At 34.3% G+C, this 19,386-nt stretch overlaps 1 protein-coding gene across 22 annotated transcripts in view; it reads right to left on the bottom strand.

The window, feature by feature from the left end:
* Positions 1-19,386, bottom strand: part of CAMK2D (calcium/calmodulin dependent protein kinase II delta) — a 323,815-nt gene that overhangs the window by 212,776 nt on the left and 91,653 nt on the right. For all 22 annotated transcript variants that reach the window (XM_013053965.2, XM_013053960.2, XM_013053958.2 and 19 more), the window contains exon 3: positions 16,732-16,791. In XM_013053965.2, coding sequence (XP_012909419.1) covers positions 16,732-16,791 — 60 coding nt within the window. The remainder of the gene's footprint in view (positions 1-16,731; positions 16,792-19,386) is intronic.

The raw sequence follows: 19,386 nt of genomic DNA, 5'->3' as shown, positions 1-19,386 counted from the left end.
ATTTTGTCTAAACAGTAGGCATTGGCTTTGAAGTGTGGAGCAGTCAAACGAAGGACTATCCCATAAATGTCTAAGAATGAGGTTCACTAACCAAATCTGTAGATGATCTGGCAAAAGAAAAAAAAAATTGGTGACATTTATTGATAGTATAGTTCTGCTTCCTGGGTATCATTAAAATGCTCCCTAAGGTGGGCAAGCAGCTGACAGTTTTAGGTATGGGCCAGATAAAAGTGATAGTGACCCTGACACTCAACAAAGATGAGTCAGATTTGCCAGGTTAGGTTGTGTGAGAAACCCCAAGTGGGGTCTGGGCCAAGATTCCAGTCAATAGATGGGAATTTAGACTAAGTGATAAGGGTTGTTCAGAAAGACCAGGCAGTTAAAAAGAGGTATGCTACTTCATATGGTTTGTTGATCTTCCAAACCAGGTAGAAGCTCTGTTTGCTCTCCTGTTTTTGTAGTCTGTTTAGGTATGGGCTTACCCTAGCCCACTAATACTCATTTTAACAAGAGGAAAACCAAAGTTCTGTAGACAAACCCTCTGCTTGAATAAAAACAGCTGTGTCATAAGCTAAAATGTATATTTTTTCCAATTACATTAATACAAGAGTATGTTCCCCTTCAGATTATCTACACTTAGTAAAAATATGCTTATTGTTTAACATGTATTATTTAATGGCTGCAACATTTATTTATTGAGCACAGACTCAGTGAAATACTATTTTAAGTACAGGGGATAGAGTTAATAAGCAAAGCCCTTGCCTTCATTGGGGTTTACAGAGCTAATGAGTATAAAATCAATCAACAAGTAAATTCAGTATCATGATAAAGGCTACAAAGGAAAAAATAAAAGGAAGGAAGATAGGGAGTGTGGGTGGGTGGTAGGTGGTGGGCAGGTTGGGGAGGAAGGCTGCCTTTTTATGCAGAAGGTTCAGGGAAAGCCTCCTGGATGAAGTAACAGTTGAGCAGTAGCCTTAAGGAAGGGAGCCAGCATCCTTGTGGGGAAGGGGGAGCAGTGCCCTCAGAAGGAACACAGGGTACAGATCAGGAACCTCTCCCTCTCCCGGGGCCCAGAGGGGCTGGGGCAGAGCAAGTGAGAAGGAGAGAAGAAGAGCTAAGATCAGGAAGGTAAAGGGGCAGGTGAGCCTTGTATAAGGCCTCATACCACTGTGAGGGCTCTAGGACTTGTCCCCTGAGTAAAGTAGAAAGACACTAACCAGCTTCTGAGCTGAGGAGAGACATGGTCAGACTTACAGTGACCAGAAGAATCCTGTTAAAACTAAGTGGAATTTGCCACTTCACTAAACATTAAAATGTTCCCAAATTAGTAACAAGTAACTACAATATAAACATGCCCCTTCACTTACTGTCTCAAAAAATAACATTTTCTAGTTTTTGGAAAAACCTTGGGAAAGTTACATTTTTTCTTTTCATTTTATTGAGAGATGCTTTGCAACTGCTACATTGACATGTCACTGATTTGGATTAACTGAGAAGACCTGCCCAAATTACTTAAAAGATTAAATGATCCATTTTATTTAAATAAATTTTATTATCTTTAGCATGGAAGGAAGAATGCAGGCTTGCCAAAATTGCTCGGTAAAATATGTTTTAAACAGATTTCTTTGGGGGGGGGGTGGAAGGAGGAAAAGGAGAGGGAGAGAATCTTAAGCAGCCTCCACGCCCAGCATTGAGGCCAATGTGGGACTCCATCTCACCACCCTGAGATCATGACCTGAGCCAAAATCAAAAGTCAGATGCTCAACTGACTGAGCCATACAGGCATTCCAATAAACAGATTTTTAAAGGATTTTAATTAGTATATGTCAGCACTAGTCTATGCTAGGTTAACTTCTGCTTACAATGAAATCTCTATGCTTTGCTTTAATTAGATATTTCTAGACTATGTCAAAAGCAGTTTATTCTCTATACTAGATACATAACCAAAATGTTACATTATTCATTTTCTTTGTTAAAAGATTTTATTTATTTATCTGACAGAGAGATACACAGTGAGAGAGGGAACAGAAGTAGGGGGAGCGGGAGAGGAAGAAGGAGCCTTCCCCTGGAGCAGGGAGCCCATACGGGGCTGGATCCCAGGACTCCAGGATCATGATTTGAGTAGAAGGCAGACACTTAATGACTGAGCCACCCAGGTGCACTAGATTATTCATTTTCTTAACAAATTCTTTGGATGGGGGGCTATATTAGTAATCTAGAGGTATAAATAGGCATAAATAAATATAAGACTAGTTTAGTTCAGTTTCTGCCCAGATTTTTTTTTTTTTTAGATTTTATTTATTTATTTACTAGAAAGAGGGAGCGGGAACAGAGAGAGAGAGAACACAAATTGGGGGAGAGCAGAGGGAGATGCAGGCTCCCCGCTGAGCAGGGAGCCCAATTTGGGGCTCGATCCTAGGACCCCGGGATCATGACCTGAGCTGATGGACACTTAACCAACTGAGCCACCCAGGTGCCTCAGTCCAGCAGTTTAAATACCAAGTGAGCTAGATGGCATTTCTCCCTTCTACAGTCAGGCTACATCCCCAACCCAAAATGCACACCATAATAAGACAGGAGTGGAAGTGGAGAGAAACTTGTAAATCTTTTTACGTGAATTACAAGGTCATTAAGACTAACGTGAGAATCACATTTAGGATAAAGAGACCACTGAACTATATTTCTTCAAAATAAGGTTTGTTCCATTTTAATTTGAAATCTATGGAGAATGGTCCATATTTGGGCTCTACTAGTCTATGAAATATTTCAAACTACATGAAAAATTTGGTGTTAATATGCAATTTTGTGGATAAGAATCACCTTTGGTGTTAATATGCAATTTTGTGGATAAGAAGAATCTATGTTCAGATAAAAAAGTTTATCTGAACAAGGTTCAAGATCCAAAAAGGATAAAATCAAAATGATTCATAATGAAGATAAAATTATTTCCCAGAGAATTACTTCTCTTTTTATGATTCTTGGGAAATACTCTCCTCATTTTACTTCAATACTAACTTAAATAGTTTACTAGTTTACTCCTCACTTTAAATTTAGAAAAAAAAACTTTAAATATATAAATATCCTTTTTCAATGATTTAGGAAAAAACACCAATATTCTAATCTGTGACTACATTTCATTTATGGCTGACATTGAAATTTGTTCTTTATTTTTCTACTCTTCGGTTAAAAGGGAATATTCTAGAAATCTCTGTTCACAGGATAGTCTATGTAAGTGTCATTGCTTACTTGTCCTTCACTTAAGGGGACATATTGACTATTTTCTTCTTAATATATATAAAAAATTGCATGGGTCCAGAGCTAAACCAAGTAGTCTAGCTCTTTGCCGTATTGTTGTTATTGTTGTTGTTATCTTAAATCAGGCCTTCCCAATATCAGCCCTATTAATATTTTGGACCAAATAATTCACTCTTGGGAGATGTTGTCTTATCCAGTATAGGATATTAGTGGCATCTGTGCCCTCTCTTGGACTGATGCCAGATGGACACCTCCAGTTCTAATGACCTAAACACACAGTGCTATAATATCCCTAGGAAGAGGAAAGAATAAATGCTACAAAATCTCCCAAGGTTGAAAACCTACCTTAAATCAATGGTTCCTTGGCTTTTGGGGATGGGGGAAGGGGAATGGCCTTATCTCATTTTATGAATGTATTCTTGTCCATATTATGAATGTATTCTTAGAAAGTGACCAGGAGATGTAATTTAATTTTAAAGGGCAGATTTATAAAAGGAATATCAAAAGAAAAGGTCACTGTAATATCTACAGATATGAGAATACAAATCTGAGACACTGGAAAACCATATTTTATCAGAGCTCTTCTCTTGTCATGTTCCAGCAAATACGTTTAAATATGTATCTGGTACTACCAGTTTCTAAACAAGACATTGTTTAGGGGATGGCAACTGGAAGAAGGAAAAATATGATCTTCAATATAGTAATTTTATTATAGCTCCAACAAAATTAAGCCTATTAAGCAAACATAGTCTTGGTCCTTTCCTTACAGATATAAGAGCAAAAACTGATATAAGCCTATCTAAAATCAACACATTTAAACTATTATTGCTAAAATGAAGCTTAAATTTTTATTTTTATACTATTTTGTCCCCAAATGTAACTTCCTTTTTTCATCCAAAATAAAATTTTAAATATTTTATGTTTGTTTTAAAGCACATTCAGATTAAAAATAATCTAAGAATATTACTAAGAATATTACTATTGTTATCATTCTTAAAAAATAATTTTCATGCCCCTCATGACTAGGTATTACTGATCACCTATCTTTGACCCTCTTCATAATACAATGCTGTGTGCATTTATCCACTTTTACTCTCCTACATGTAAATGTCTCCAAAATACATATTCACAGTCTCTAGAGCTCTATGCAGTATCCCACACATAAGTCAAATAGGTTATATCCTAATTAAAGTAATTATCAAGTTACTAAGTCATTTAAAAGATATATGCTTCACTAAAGCACAAGAGATCCATGAAAAGTGAGCCTTACTCTAGTTGACAGAATGTGGGGGAACATTCTAGAAATGTTCAGCTACAGTTATGCTATAAAGTTGGTGCAGTAACTATCTTATTTATTCAAAAGATACTGTGAGCATCCAACTTGACAATCTTTATTTCCTGCATGGAAAAAAAAAAAAAAGGATACAAAACCAAAAGTCTAGTTACATTCTCTTCGCCCTAGGAGGGATGGTCATAACCATTGCCAACCACTTCCATCCTGAAGAGGAATGCCCAAATGGGGAAAAGCTAAGAGTTTTTAGCAAAAAGTAAATGATCAGGGTCTTATGGATGTTGTTTGCTATTTCTATTATTCCTTCTTTGTCCATGGCCCCCCTTAAAAGGTACTTCCCAATCTTTAAAAAATACTTTCATTAGGGGTGCCTGGGTGACACAGTTGGGTAAGCCTCCAACTCTTGGTTTCAGATCAGGTCGTGATCTCAGGGTTGTGAGATTGAGCCCCAGGTTAGAGTGTGCTTGGGATTCTCCCTCCCTCTTCCTCTGTCCCTCCTGCTTGTGTTCTCTCTCAATTAAATAAATAAATCTTTTTAAAAAAATTAATGTCAGCATGTTCTTAAATCAACTAAGTTTCTAATTTCTCCCTACTACCTTTTCCTCCTTTGTTCCTTATTCTTAATGAAATCAATATCTCTCCAGTCACCCAAATTAAAAACCTCTGAGAAACCACTTTCTATCTTATTCATTTATCACAATTTAACTACTGCCCAAGATCTCATAATTCTACCTTCACATTATGTCTAGTATCTTTACCTTTTTTGCCATCTCTGTTCCCATTATCATGGTTCAGGAATTCATCATTTGCCTTATATATAAATTAATTGTCTTAATATATAAATTAAACATGGTTCAGGAATTCATCATTTGCCTTATATATAAATTAATTATATATCAAGCTTTCAAATACTCTTTTAACACAAATTTCTCCCGACTCCAGAATGTCATGTGTATTACTGCCAAAATTGTATTCCTAAGAAACCAATAAAATCATATGAGTCAAATAAATAAGTCTTTAATAATTCCTCATTTCTAAAGATTAGAGATCAAACACTTCAGCAGAGAAAAGTCAAAAGACTCTGTTATAATTCCCAATCAAGCTTTATAGCCAGCAAATCCAGTTACTCCAGTCATTCTGATTTTCTATCATTCTTCAAGTGTACCATGAACTTTTAAAACTGATTTTTTCCTTTTGTTGTTTTGTCTTTCATTTACCGCTATTGAGTACAATACTACTTCTTTATGGCAAAAATTCTTTACATTATCCAGTGTATTTCAATTAAAATTCTTAGTTTATTCCTTAGTGCTCTCATGGCACCTTAGTAATAGCGTCATTAAAGTACATAACCACATTATATTTTAGTTGCACACAGAACTATCTGCCCTCCAAAATCATGAACTTGTGGTCAAGGACTATGGCTCATTCATCCTTGTAATGATCTTTCAGTATTTTAACTCCAATAGAGTTAGCAGTATTCAACTAAATGCTTAATACTAATCACTGGGAATAGAGACAACATGTAGATTATATATACTTTCGTTTTGCTTATTTTTTTTTTCATTTTACCTTTACCCAGGCTGGTATTATTCTTAACTCTGAAATCAAATGTGGATTTAAAAAAAAGATTAATCCAATGGATTGTTTCAAGAAACTGGAAGAAAAAATAATAGGTAGAAAGAAACGAAATCAGTATATTTTATTATATTTTTCATAAGCTTTTAAGAAATATTTTTAGAGCTGGGGCATCTGGGTGGCTCCATCAGTTTAGCAACTGCCTTCAGCTCAGGTCATGATCCCAGAGTCAGGGATTGAGCCCTACATTAGGCTCCATGCTCAGGGGGGAGCCTGCTTCTCCCTCTTCCTTTGCTCCTCCCCACTACTCATGCTTGCTCTCTCTCTAATAAATAAATAAAATCTTTAAAAAAAATTTTCAGATCTAATTAAAATATAACACTAGGCTTCACCACTTTAATTTGAAAGTGAGAGCTCTGCTCTTAGTGAAAAAACAGATAAACAATTAAAGCATAGTTGTGTATGTTTTTAATAAATATCCAATGTAAACTCATCTATATGTGCAAAAATACTGATACCAAAGGAAATCACAATTCAGGATATACTTATGGGGGGGTTTACACAATTTGTTTCCAATTTTCATAAGTCAATTCTGAGCAGAACAAATGAAAGACAAGATTTCCTACGCTTCAAAATAAGAGACTCATAAAAATTATTGCCATCTACCTCAGTAATTAACATTGTAGGCTACAGAAATTTTTCTTATACTGAGCCTTTGGTTGAACTATCTACAAAATAAATTCATGACTAAAAGCTGAAAGTAATATTTAAAGAATAAACTACAAAAACTACTGAACTTCAATAGTGTGAACAAAATCTTACCAAATAACTTCTATCATTTTATAGGAAATATGTTATAAATTACTACAGAAGTACAAAATGTTAAAGAATAAGAGGAAGAATTCAAGTCATATAACTACATGTACCTAATTTCTTCAACATAAGCCATTAGCTTTTTAAACTAAATAATCATCAAAATGAATCTATCAAATAATAATCTGACATAATCATTACTCTATGGCAAGCTCATTAGATCTAGGGAAGTTTTTGTGAAGCAGATGCAAATCAAATACAAAGACCAAACACTTCTACCTGTGGAACATTTTAAGAGAGAATGAATTCTTATTTTCAAATTTATAAGTAATAGGAATATAGAATTACCTCCCCTAAAATGGCAACTTTAAACCATGGTTTACATTACAAATGCTAGAAATGAATGCTATAACTGGACTCTAAATTATACTTTCAAAAGTTATCTCAAAACTCTAAATTAGTATTCCCTCTATATTCTATTAAAATACATTACAAGCAAAACTAAATAAATAAAATAAGCTATAAGCAATGATTGCTTAAAACACCTGCCTCCCCCCATATACATAACATACAACTCCAAGGGCTTATCTGATTTTAGAAATCCACCATCTCATAAGTGTTATATCCTGATCTTTTTTCTACAATTTAAAGAATAGCTTTTTAAAAAATTTGTCATATGTTACACATCAATTACTGTTGTTGGTTTGTTTCCTTAACCTTCATTGTTTTCTGACAAATATTTGTCATTCATTTTCCCATCAATAAGAAGAGAGTAAAAAGGAGTCTTGCATGGCAAGTAAATAATTAATTCAGGGCCAGATACAACTACTTAAAAGGTTTTGCACAAAGACACTGAAAATTATTGTCATTAAAATATAATTAGTTCTATAATATCTGCATTTTCCTGAAGTGTTTCAATAATCTTATGTTATTTCCCCCTAGAGTAAGGACTAGAAATAAACAGTAAAATTACATAATATCTCTAGGAAAACAGTCTGCTGTTATTACAACCAATCTTCATAAAATCTGGATGTTCTTCACTTATTAAATAACAATGTGACTAATTTAGAGTTCTACAACCAAAGGCAACACAGTGTGGTGTTGAAGAGTATAGATGGTGATACCAGGCTGTGCAGGCTGGAATCTCAACTCTACTACTTACTAGCTGTCTGACCTTAGTTGACTCTGTAACCCGTTTGGGCTTTCTATTCCTTGTCTGTAAAATGGAGACAAGAATGACACTTGTTTGTTTTGAAGATTAAAAGTCTGGATGCATGGAAAACATTTAGATTAGTATCTGATAACACAGTTAACAGCTTTGCTATTAATTGTAGTGACAAATTCACTAGAATTCCAACCCAATTTTTTTTCTTTTATTCAGCTCATTTTCAAATCTTAACACAATAGCTTATTGTATCTAAGTTTATTTTTATTGTCAAAACCATCAAAAGAAAGGGAAAGAACAATGATTTTTAAGTGATGAAGAGATTCCTCCACTCCTTTCAGCATTTCCAGGCAACAAGAGCTTTTCTTACTCAGGGTGAGGTAAGGGAGTGGAGAGTGATTCTGTATAGCCCCAGCCAAACAAGCAAGTAAAGAAACAAAAAGGTGCTAGTAATGTTGGGAACTATTTTTTTCTTTCAAAGTTTCAGTTTAGGGGACAATTCTGAGCCCAAGAAACTATTACAAGCTTCTAATATTCTGGTAAAAGATTCTACCCTGAACATAGTGAAGACAGGACAAGATGGAAATAATAGGTTTAGTAAAATAAAACAGAGGATATATTTGAGTATTATGCATTGACAGATCAAAATGCTCTATCCAGTAAGTCCAAATCACAAACTGTCCTTCATTTGTAATAGGAGAATCATTTTTTTCTCCACAGTTTCATATGAAATCCAAACAATTCTAATATAACTCAGCAAGTGGCCATTTCATTGATATATGGAAAAATAATTTATTTACAGAGGAGTCAATAAAAATGGATTCATATCCAAACTCATCAATTAAAAGAGAATTTAAAATGTTATCTTGTATCAATAATTTTTATATCCATATTTTATCTTTCTACTAAATAGTCCGTTTACTTCAGGTGATGATGAATTTAACTTTCGACCAGGAATTATGAAGGGTACATCACTGGTACCATATTAAATGAATAAAAGAAAAAAAAGAAAAAGCTACAGTAGATAATGAGAAATTTTGAGAATAATTATTTGCTGGGAAAAAATATCTCTGTGTTGTTTCTCACATTTGTTAAGAAAGGGTAATCAATTCTGCAGACAGTAAGATATTCTGAGAAGTAATTTAGCCTTCACATCAAATAATCAAGATAAAGAGGTGAGATTTAATCAAACAAAAGGTGAACATAAAACAAGAGTACCTTGCTTTTTCACTACTGAATTATGTTAAATTACCTTTTATCTAATGTTGAAAAGTCGGTAGAGCAAGTTGTTTAGCAACAAAAATTACTTATTCTTGTATAATTACAAACTTATGAATATTAGGCATAATCGTCAATAATGGGGGAGGTCATTAAAACTTTAAGTATCATTTTCTTGCAATGTTCAATTTTTCATAACACTGAAAAAGACTTGAGTGTCATTTGAAATCATTAACTTTGTTTTCTCAGCATATCCATTAACATTTACTCTGCACTAACTCTGTTCTCCTTTCCCATAGGACTCTTTCAAATTATTCAAAACTGATATATTGTAGCAACAGATGTACATATAAGGCAGTTTAATCATTTGATAACTAACTACTGGGAATATTTAAGATAAGTTTTTACTGAATTTAAGCTTGTCCATATAATCTGATTAGAGCAGTTTCTTATAAATTCTAGCAACCTGGAAGAGGACTGCAGGTAGAGTAGAACAAAAAGGTAAAATGTTAAAAGCAAAAAAAAAAAAAAAAAATCACTTAATTTTGTCTTGTGAAAATTAGAGGTATGATATTTAACTCATGGATTATTTGCAAAAAATAGGTAGATCTAATATTGAGGTTAAAATATTAATTTTATGGTATTACACCAGGCCTCCTAAGGTCAGGGAAAAGGAAAAACACTGCATGCAAAGCAAATTGTGCATTTTTAATCCCCCTGGAGATCCGCAAGTGACCTTGGGCATTACCTTCCTACTGAAACCTCCAAAATTCCATGTGCAGAATCTACCCTGGATTTAGGTAAATCCTAAGGGTTCTTCCAGTTTCACATTTTAGGAAAAGGAAATTATGTATATCCTAGATACCATAAATTATCCCTCCTGAGCATGGAAAACCTGTTTATACAGTAAGTAAAGGCTTTATATATTTTCTAATCTCTACCTGTCAGCATATGGAACTTTATGTATTGTTACATATGTCAAACCATAAAAGCTGTTAGGTATATTTTTATGGAACGTGTGGCTCCATAACAGAATAGACAGGTATTACTTACGTTCAACCAAAGTTTTCTTTTCTTCTATCAGTATTGGAAGTTTTTAACTTACTGTGGGTTTTTTTCCTATTTTGGGGGAGGGTTGATTTGAAGCAAAATCAACTTCAAAATTCTCCTCAAAAGGGAAAATTATTACCAATGCCTTTTCAATCTTGCTGCTGCACAGGTTCCCTTAAACATGAGTACCTCTTTATACATCATTAAAGAACTGTGACTTTGGATAAGTCATATAGGTACAGAAAATTTTAGTTTCCTCAATTATAAAAAAAATGTGAGAGTTTATACTAATTAACTATAAGATCTTTGTTACTGCAATATTGTGATTCTCTGATTATATATATATATATTTATATACACACATGTATATATATGGATATATGAATATATAGGACTATACATGTATGTGTATATGAATGATACATAAAAGTTTTTGAAATGTTTTTCCACTGTTGAGTATATATCTCTCAGGAAAAATCTACTAGACATTAAGAAATGATCAATTAGTCAGTATATGGTATAAGTAATGCCCCTTAATAATTTACCCAACTGTTTATTTACATTAAGTATCTTCCAAAGTTTATTAACTACTCACCAAAAAGATGAACTACCTAGTTCTCCCTAATAATTCTAAGAAAATAAAATGGCAAATATTTTCTCTGCTTTATAAAGAGAGCAACTAGACATTAATAAGCAAATGGAATATGCTTCAGCAGTTCATTGGACAGACTCAGTGTCGGAAGCAGAATAAAGTGGAGTTCACTTAGTCTATAGACTTTTCCATTAACACCACGTCTTTATCTATTATGCCTTACAACAATGAATGAGTGTGTTTATGTGTTTTGGTGCAATGACTGAGAGCTGGTAGGAAGGTGATAATCATTAAGATACTATGATGTGATCTCAGAATGGTTAACTCATTGTACTAGAAGCCCAGGGCACTAGAGCAGACTAGTTCCTTTTTATTAAAGGCCACATAGCCTTTCCTTTAGCTCTCTAGCTACTGGGATTCATTGAGCCATATCACTCACTAAAAGGCTTACCTTACAAAGGAGATATTGATCTTCTACAAATATAAATGTTCCCTTACACTTTCAAAAACATCTTGCTCTTTCTGAAGTCTACACAAAGTGTAAATTCAGGTCTTTAGAGAATGGGATAGCCTAGCCACAAAATTTATCATCCCACCAACTGAAAATTTGTCTCAAATATTGATCTCCTTACAAATAAAGAATAAGTGGTTATCTTCTCCCTTGAAACCTCTGATGACTCAGATCAAAGTTCCTGATATTTTCTCTTTTCCTTTCCTGGCCCACTTCTTTTCAGATTTATACAGTTGCATTAAATGAGCATTTTTGCCTGATATCCCTAGTTTCTCTTGTTTTGAGTTATTTGGATTTTGCCATAGGTTTAAAAAATTCCTCAGTAATAATAATGCTTATCAAAAAACAAGTACAAAAACAGTGAAAATATAAAATAATTTTGAGAACAATTTGGCTATTACCTCAAGTACTTTATTTCACTGCCTTAAAGTTATTTTCCTTCACTTACTGGATATGCTAACATATAGCTCAAATTATTTGACTTATTACATATCTGTTTATAACTCAAGAGAAAATAATCCCATTTTATTAAAATAAAGGATAAACATAATGATAAAAAATAAGCTAATTAATAGAAGCTTGAGGTAAGATCCTTTTGCCAAATTGATTCAACACCTCAAGAGAAGGTTAACTATAATCTTTCTCATTTGGGGATCAAACAAAATAGTCTGTCTAGCTCCTCTGAAGACAGAGCAAAGATGGAGCTGCTTAGGAAATTGCCTACACTCCCAAATTTGTTGAGCCAAAAAGTGCATGGTACGTTTCATGAACTATGAGGAGCACACAGAAAGGAGGTCTATTTAAATTCTTACCGAAAAGATGGAGCCAAGGGTGATAAACACTGGATTCTAATGAAACTAATGGGGCACTATTATCTCTGATTGTGCTCATGTGACTACAATCCATTTTACACACAGCAGGCAGAACAAATCAGATGATGCACTCTTGCTTATCATTCTTCTACTGGCTTCACACTGTACTTAGAATAAAACCTAAATGCTCTAACCTGATTTCTAATGCCCTATGTGGTCATGCATCTACCTATCCTTTTGACTCATCTCAGGTCACTCTCTCTCGTTCACTCATGGTAAGCTACACACCAATCCTCTGACTCTCTAACAGGGGAAATTTACTCTGCCTGAAACCCTGTTTCCCTGAGCTTTTCCTTGATGGATTCTTATCTTTTAGATATCAATTTAATATATATATATTTTTATTTATTTTTATTTATTTGACAGACAGAGATCACAAGTAGGCAGAGAGGCAGGCAGAGAGAGAGGAGGGGAAGCAGGCTCCCTGACAAGCAGAGAGCCCAATGCGGGGCTTGATTCCAGGACCCTGGGATCATGACCTGAGCTGAAGACAGAGGCTTAACCCACTGAGCCACCCAGGTGCCCCAATTTAAATATGATGCCAGCAGACTATCTTGCCTGACAAGCCACTCAATGTAGTGACAAAGACTATCCCCAAAATTAGGCAGGCTCCTTTGAGCCCTCTTTTTGACTAGGCCTTTTCTTGGGCCCTATACTCAACCTGCCTAAGTTAGTCTTAGCAAAGAATTGTACAAAGTCATACTTGCATCTTTGATACGTGATTACCCTTGACATCTGATCAAGTTCTTCATCCCTCACCCTTGATGTCTGAACCTCTGGCCTTCCTTTAATAAGAATCTCGTCAGTAGTTTAGTAAGTTCAGGAAGAATCACCCTATGTTTGATATCTCCTCTCAGCAATTTTCAATTCTCATTCTGCTCCCTGGCTATAAATCTCCAGTTGTCTTTGCTGTATTTGGAATTGAGCTCAGCTCTTTCTCCTAATACAATATATTGAATAAAATCTGTCTACTGACTTAAACATGTGTCTGATTCTGTTTCTCTTTGATAGTAGTCACCCAATCCCCTGGTGAAAATTTATGCTATTTTACTTCTCTGCAGAGAACTAACCTCTATGACATTATAATGATGGTCATTTGTTTATGGCCTATCTCCTCACACTAGGGTTTGACCTTTGGGTAAGCAGAGATACTGTTTCTCTTGATTACTACTTCATCACCAGTGTGTTGAGCCTAGAACATGGCCGGCAATGACCACAATACTAAATAAATTTTATTAAGATAATTTTAAAAATTATGTTTTCATGGTTTGCCTAAATGGTATGAAAATATGAAGAGAATACTGAAAGTTATCATAAGATTTATCAACAAAAGGTAGAAATGAATATAAGAAATACTAAAAGTCATTTCCTTTGGTTTCGTCTTTAGACATCACTGTATTTTCCAAACTTTCCACTGTGTTTTACTTTGAAAATTAGAAAAACATTAAAAAAACTAAAGAAAAAAAAGTGGTTTATGAATTACCAATTTTCGTTGGTTTATGTGTTTCTCCAAGAGAAAACTTTTACTTGCAAGTTCCCAGATTATTGATTCTGTGCCAAGAGAAAGGCACATTAAAAAAAAAAAAAGTAACAAGCAAAAATTTCACCAGAGGAAAAACTGTCCAAAGTAGTATTTCCTTCCTTCAAGTTTTAAAACCTGGAAGATTTTAAGATAACCTACCACATAACAGAATGGAGGAAAATGAAGAAGAGGTAAGAGTCTCACACTGGGTATCACTTTATCTATTTCAGGAAAATCAAGACCAAATGCTGTTTTTCCTGAGGAAACTGAACCAGTGCAAGTGACTCCTGTGAAGCTGTTAACCAGGAGTGACAAACAGGAGCAGCAGCACTCTGCTTACTGCACTGTTTGCCCCTGCTCTCCAGGATAATCAGATATCCATCATGGCACCTATCTTTAAACCATTCCTTTGTTTACTGCTGCTTATTATTTTTTGACAATTACTATTGGTGTTTAATCATTTCTCTTCAAATGAGTAAATACAACATTGTCAAACCGCATAACATGAAGATTAATTAAGATAATCAATTAAGGTAAAGTAGAATGAAAAATAATTCATCCACATTTCTCCAATTAGAAAAAAAGTTTTGGTGGAATCAACTAGGCAAACTCTTGCCTCAGGGTTTTTACACAAGCTGTTTGTTTCCTCTATCTGTTGATGCTCCCCGCCCCAGGAAGCCAAATGACTTGCTTCCTCCTGTTCTTATTAAGGTCTTTATTCCAATTTCATTCTCAATTACGTCATCCCAACCAAACTATCTGAAATCATAATCCCCCAACAAAACCAATTTCCACACCCTTGTTTTCCCCCTTAGTACTTATGACAATATAATATCCTATACTTTGCTTATTGTCTGTCAATCCCCAAAATGCAATCTATGTGAGGGCAGGTATAATGGTCTGCTGTATTCCTATTGTATTCCCAGAAAATGAGCTTGCTGAGTGAATTAATAATATGAGTAATTTGCCACTGTTATGAGTTTTGAGTGTGTCATAGTTTAATCTATTGATTCCCATCTTGCAGTACAGAATCACTACAAAATATCTCTTGTGATTAGAAATGGATCTTGGAATTCAGGACCTGACATTTCTATAGATGCTTTTGTACTCCTGAAATCTTGAAAGATCGAAGAAAATCTCAAGTGAAGTGACCAAAAAGCCACAGCATTGGCAGCTATGGACCACTGAAAAAAATTACATGTAGTGTCAGAGTGTTTTAATGGTGCTGTCTATGTCAAAAAACTTCAGAAATTTCCCCAGTATACAACTTCCCCTTTGTTAGTAAGGTTATTCTGCATGGGGTTTCAAAATGAAAATTGTTCTTGTTTTAGTTTGAGTGTCTTTAGAATGTCTGACTTTGGTCTCCTAGAGGAAATGAGGATAACCAGTTTTATTTTCTCAAAAAGCAGAGTTTCACAGAAAGACCTCGATTAAAAACAAAACAAAAAACAACTCTTCTTCACAAGAATAACAAAGTGAACCAAACAAAAATTTCATTTATCTTAAACCTGAGCAAGAACAGTGCTCTCTGAACCATAGTGGGTCATACTGTATAATTTCTCATTAGCCAATATTATGGACTGAATATGAATAGTATCTCTCCAAAATTGTGTCTCAACCTTGCGATCTCAGAAAGTGACTGCATTTGAAGTCTCTGAAAGGGCATTTAGGTTAAAATGAGGTCATTGGAGTGGACCCCAATATAATATAATGGTGCTGTTATAAAAAGAAAAATTTACAATAGAGACAAGACCACGTGAAGACATCTATCTTCTGTCAACCCAAGGAGAAGAGTCTCAGAAGAAACAAACCCTAACACCTTGATCTCAGACTTCTTGCTTACAGAATTATGAGAAAATAAATTTCTATGTTAAAGCCATCTAATCTGTTACACTTTGTTATAACAGCCCTTGCAAAATAAGATAGCCAACCAAGAAATGCCAAAGACCATCAGGTTAAAAAAAACACTGAAAAAAAGGTAGATTTACATTTCAGAGTTGTTCTCTCTCCAACTAGAAGGTTCATATTAGACAGCTGCTGGTTTGTTCATGCTCCAGATTTACTTGGTAGTGTCCATTCATTCACTTAAGAATCTAAGAAGCATGCAGGGTGCTAGAAACTTCAAGTCAGGAATAGAAATTTAATGGTCCCATTCACAAAAATAGAAGAGCTATAAACTTTCTCAGTGAATGATTTTGCAATTCTACTGCATTATCACTCCTTCTCTCATAACTTCTACATCACAATTTGGCTGACAATAAAACTCACAGAGCTGGGGCAGTGACATTGATCTAAAATAATCAACACCACTAACAGAATCATGTTCTTGTTCTTTTCATTGTTTTTCTTTGTATTCTTTTTCTTTCTTTTGTTTCTTCTATTTTTCTTATATTCATCAGTTTTTAAATTTTGAACATTATATTGTTATTTCATAATTCATGGGGGATAACAGAGAATAATAATTTTACTAGTTTCTGGAAGAAAATCAATTTAACTATACAAAAAATTCCTTGCAGGATAGGTAAAAAGTAACTTAGCTGACTAAAATAATGACATAAATTCCGTATCTCCAAACTTCAGCAGCAGCAGCTGAACAATCCTTGAAGATACATAAAAGCACCCCAATTAATAAAACTTTGTACTATTTTTAAAGTATTAGTATATTAACTGTTACGTTTTGAAAAACATTTCAAAAACTCTTGAAGAATCAAATGTAACCATAACCAAAACCAAAAATTAGGAACTTATTTCTTAAAAGTTGCAAACAGTCTAGATTACTAAAGTAATATTACTAAAGCACATGTTGTGGTTAAAAAATACATAACATAAACATTAACATTTAAAATACATTGGAAAGATTTCCTTACCAATATTGGGGTGCTTCAGAAGACGGCAGATTCTAGCTTCTCTTTCCAGTTTCTGATGATCTGTTTATAAAAAATAAATCACAAGTCTTAGAAAAGAAGGTTAAAAGAGAATAAAATAGCATACTGACATAAAGCCTTTACATTTGTGTATCTTTTGATCTTTTGAAAAGTGATCATTTCTTGTATTAACAGTTATAGTTATCTGTAAAAGAGAAAAAGTTGAAAAGAATAAAGCCACACTTGTTTTAAAAAAAAGTGATAATTTGCAATTAGGTTAACATAATATAGTTTAAAAATCTAATTTCCTTTCTTTTTCATTAGCTTGATGCTTGATAGAGTGAGATATAGAATAAGCTGAATTTAGACAGGGCTGAGAAAACAGGGAAAATATCACATAATAGTAGTATTCTTTATTTAACTTAAGTATATATTATTATAACAACTTAAATAACCCAATATACACATACACATTTAATCAGAGAATGCCTATCTGGAATTTGAAATACCAAGGAAATAGTGCTAAGTATGGTTCCAGTCTGTCGCCAATGAATAAGTATTTCCTGTCCAGTCATATTTTCTATCAACTACTCTTCACACAATCATTGGTCCAACTTCCCAGGTTTTTTTTTTTTTTTTAAGATTTTTTTAATTTATTTGACAGAGATCACAAGTAGACAGAGAGGCAGGCAGAGAAAGAGGAAGGGAAGCAGGCTCTCTGCAGGCTCTCTGCTGAGCAGAGAGCCTGACGTGGGGCCTGATCCCAGGACTCTGAGATCATGACCTGAGCAGAAGGCAGAGGCCTCAAACCACTGAGCCACCCAGGCATCCCCTTCCCAGGTTTATGATGCTCTTTATTATATTAGAGACTTCCAACAATCCCAAACTGCTTGCTCATCTTTATGCTTCTATGTTTCCCTAACCATTTCTTTGAAGGGGCATGAGCACTGTAAACTTGCAGTGTATGAACTATCTGATACTCTTCTTTGGTTTCTTTGTGGTGGTTCATATACATATATTTAGAACCAAAATCACTGGCCAAAGCATAATAATAAATGACAAAAACAAGCAATAACAGAGCAGGAACACACGTTGCCAATAAAGACAGCACTGCAGAATGGTCAATAGTTAAGAGCCTTATATAGATACCTGACTTACACCTTACAATACTCCTCTGAGGATAGGCAATATTATATCTCTATTTTAAAATTATAAACACTAAGGCATAAAGAGGTTAAGTTACTAGTGGCATCTACCAAATCAGCTCTCATTAACTAGAGACATAAAATAGCCTTAAAAGGAAAAGAGGAACACTTACCTAACTACCCACACATAATCTAGACCAACGGTTCTCCAACTTTGTGGTCTCAGAACCTCAACACTCAAAAATTATCAAGGACCCCAAAGAGTTTTATTCATATGTATTAGATCTATTCATGCTTACTCTATGAGAAACAAAACTTAAAAAAGAAAAAAGTTAACTATATATCAATTCATTTAAAAAAATAATGAACCCATTACATTAACATAAGTTACTGCATTTAACTTTTAAATGCATGATTTGGTTTTTATTTGGAAGTAACTGAAACTTACAGAAAATTTGAAGAACAGTACTAAAAACACTTATGTAACAGATTACTCAGATACATCTATTATTAACATTTTGCCCATTTAAAAAAATTATATCCTATGTATGTATATATGTCTGTGTATGTGTATATGTATTCACATATTTAACACCAAATACATATATATGTGTATGTATACACATATACACACACACGTGTTTACATTTATCCCTAATTTTTTTTCTGAACAATTTGAAGGTAAGTTACAAAGATGAAGGCCTCTTTTGCCCCTAAAATTTCAGTGTATATTACCTTAAAATTGTGGTACTCTTAAAATCATTATATAGTTATCAACTTCAGCAAATGCCACATCAATACAATATCTTACCAGCCATATGTTAATTTTGTATATTTAACCCAATGATGCCCTTTATAGGGTTTTTGCCCCCTAATTCAGATCCAGCCTAGGGTCAGATGGAGCATTTAGTTGTCATCTCTCCTTAAGTTTCCTTTACTCTGGAGTATTCCCACACTTTTTTTCTTCCATGACCTGAGAGATTTGAAGAATCTTCAAGATTCTGAGAGTTTTGAAGAATACCATGTATATCTTTTAAAAAGAATGATTCTCAGGGCGCCTGGGTGGCTCAGTGTGTTAAGCCTCTGCCTTTGGCTCAGGTCATGATCTCAGGGTCCTGGGACCAGAGCCCTGCACTGGGATCTCTGCTTGTCAGGGATCTCTGCTTGTCAGGGAGCCTGCTTCCCCCTCTCTTCCTGCCTCTCTGCGTACTTGTGATCTCTCTCTCTCTGTCAAATAAATAAATAAAATCTTTAAAAAAAAGAAAAGAAAAGAATGATTCTCATTTGTTATTGTCAAATGTTTGCTCATGATTTGATTTAGGCTATGCATTCTCAGCTAGAACACTATCCTCCTCCGGCTGTCACATATGGAAGTATACACTGTCCAACTGCTTCTCAAAAATGGTAACTTTGATTGCCAGGTCAATGTGCTGTTGAATTTCTCTGCTAAATATTCTCTTTTAATTTTTCCTTTGTCACTAATAAAAATATTGTGAGACTTTTTATGGCCAAG

This window comes from Mustela putorius, unplaced genomic scaffold, assembly GCF_011764305.1.
Source record: "Mustela putorius furo isolate JIRA1106 unplaced genomic scaffold, ASM1176430v1.1 tig00000868_pilon_pilon_pilon, whole genome shotgun sequence".
NCBI lineage: Eukaryota > Metazoa > Chordata > Mammalia > Carnivora > Mustelidae > Mustela > Mustela putorius.
Note: the sequence above shows the minus strand (reverse complement) of the source record. Positions and strands in the feature narration are given on the sequence as shown.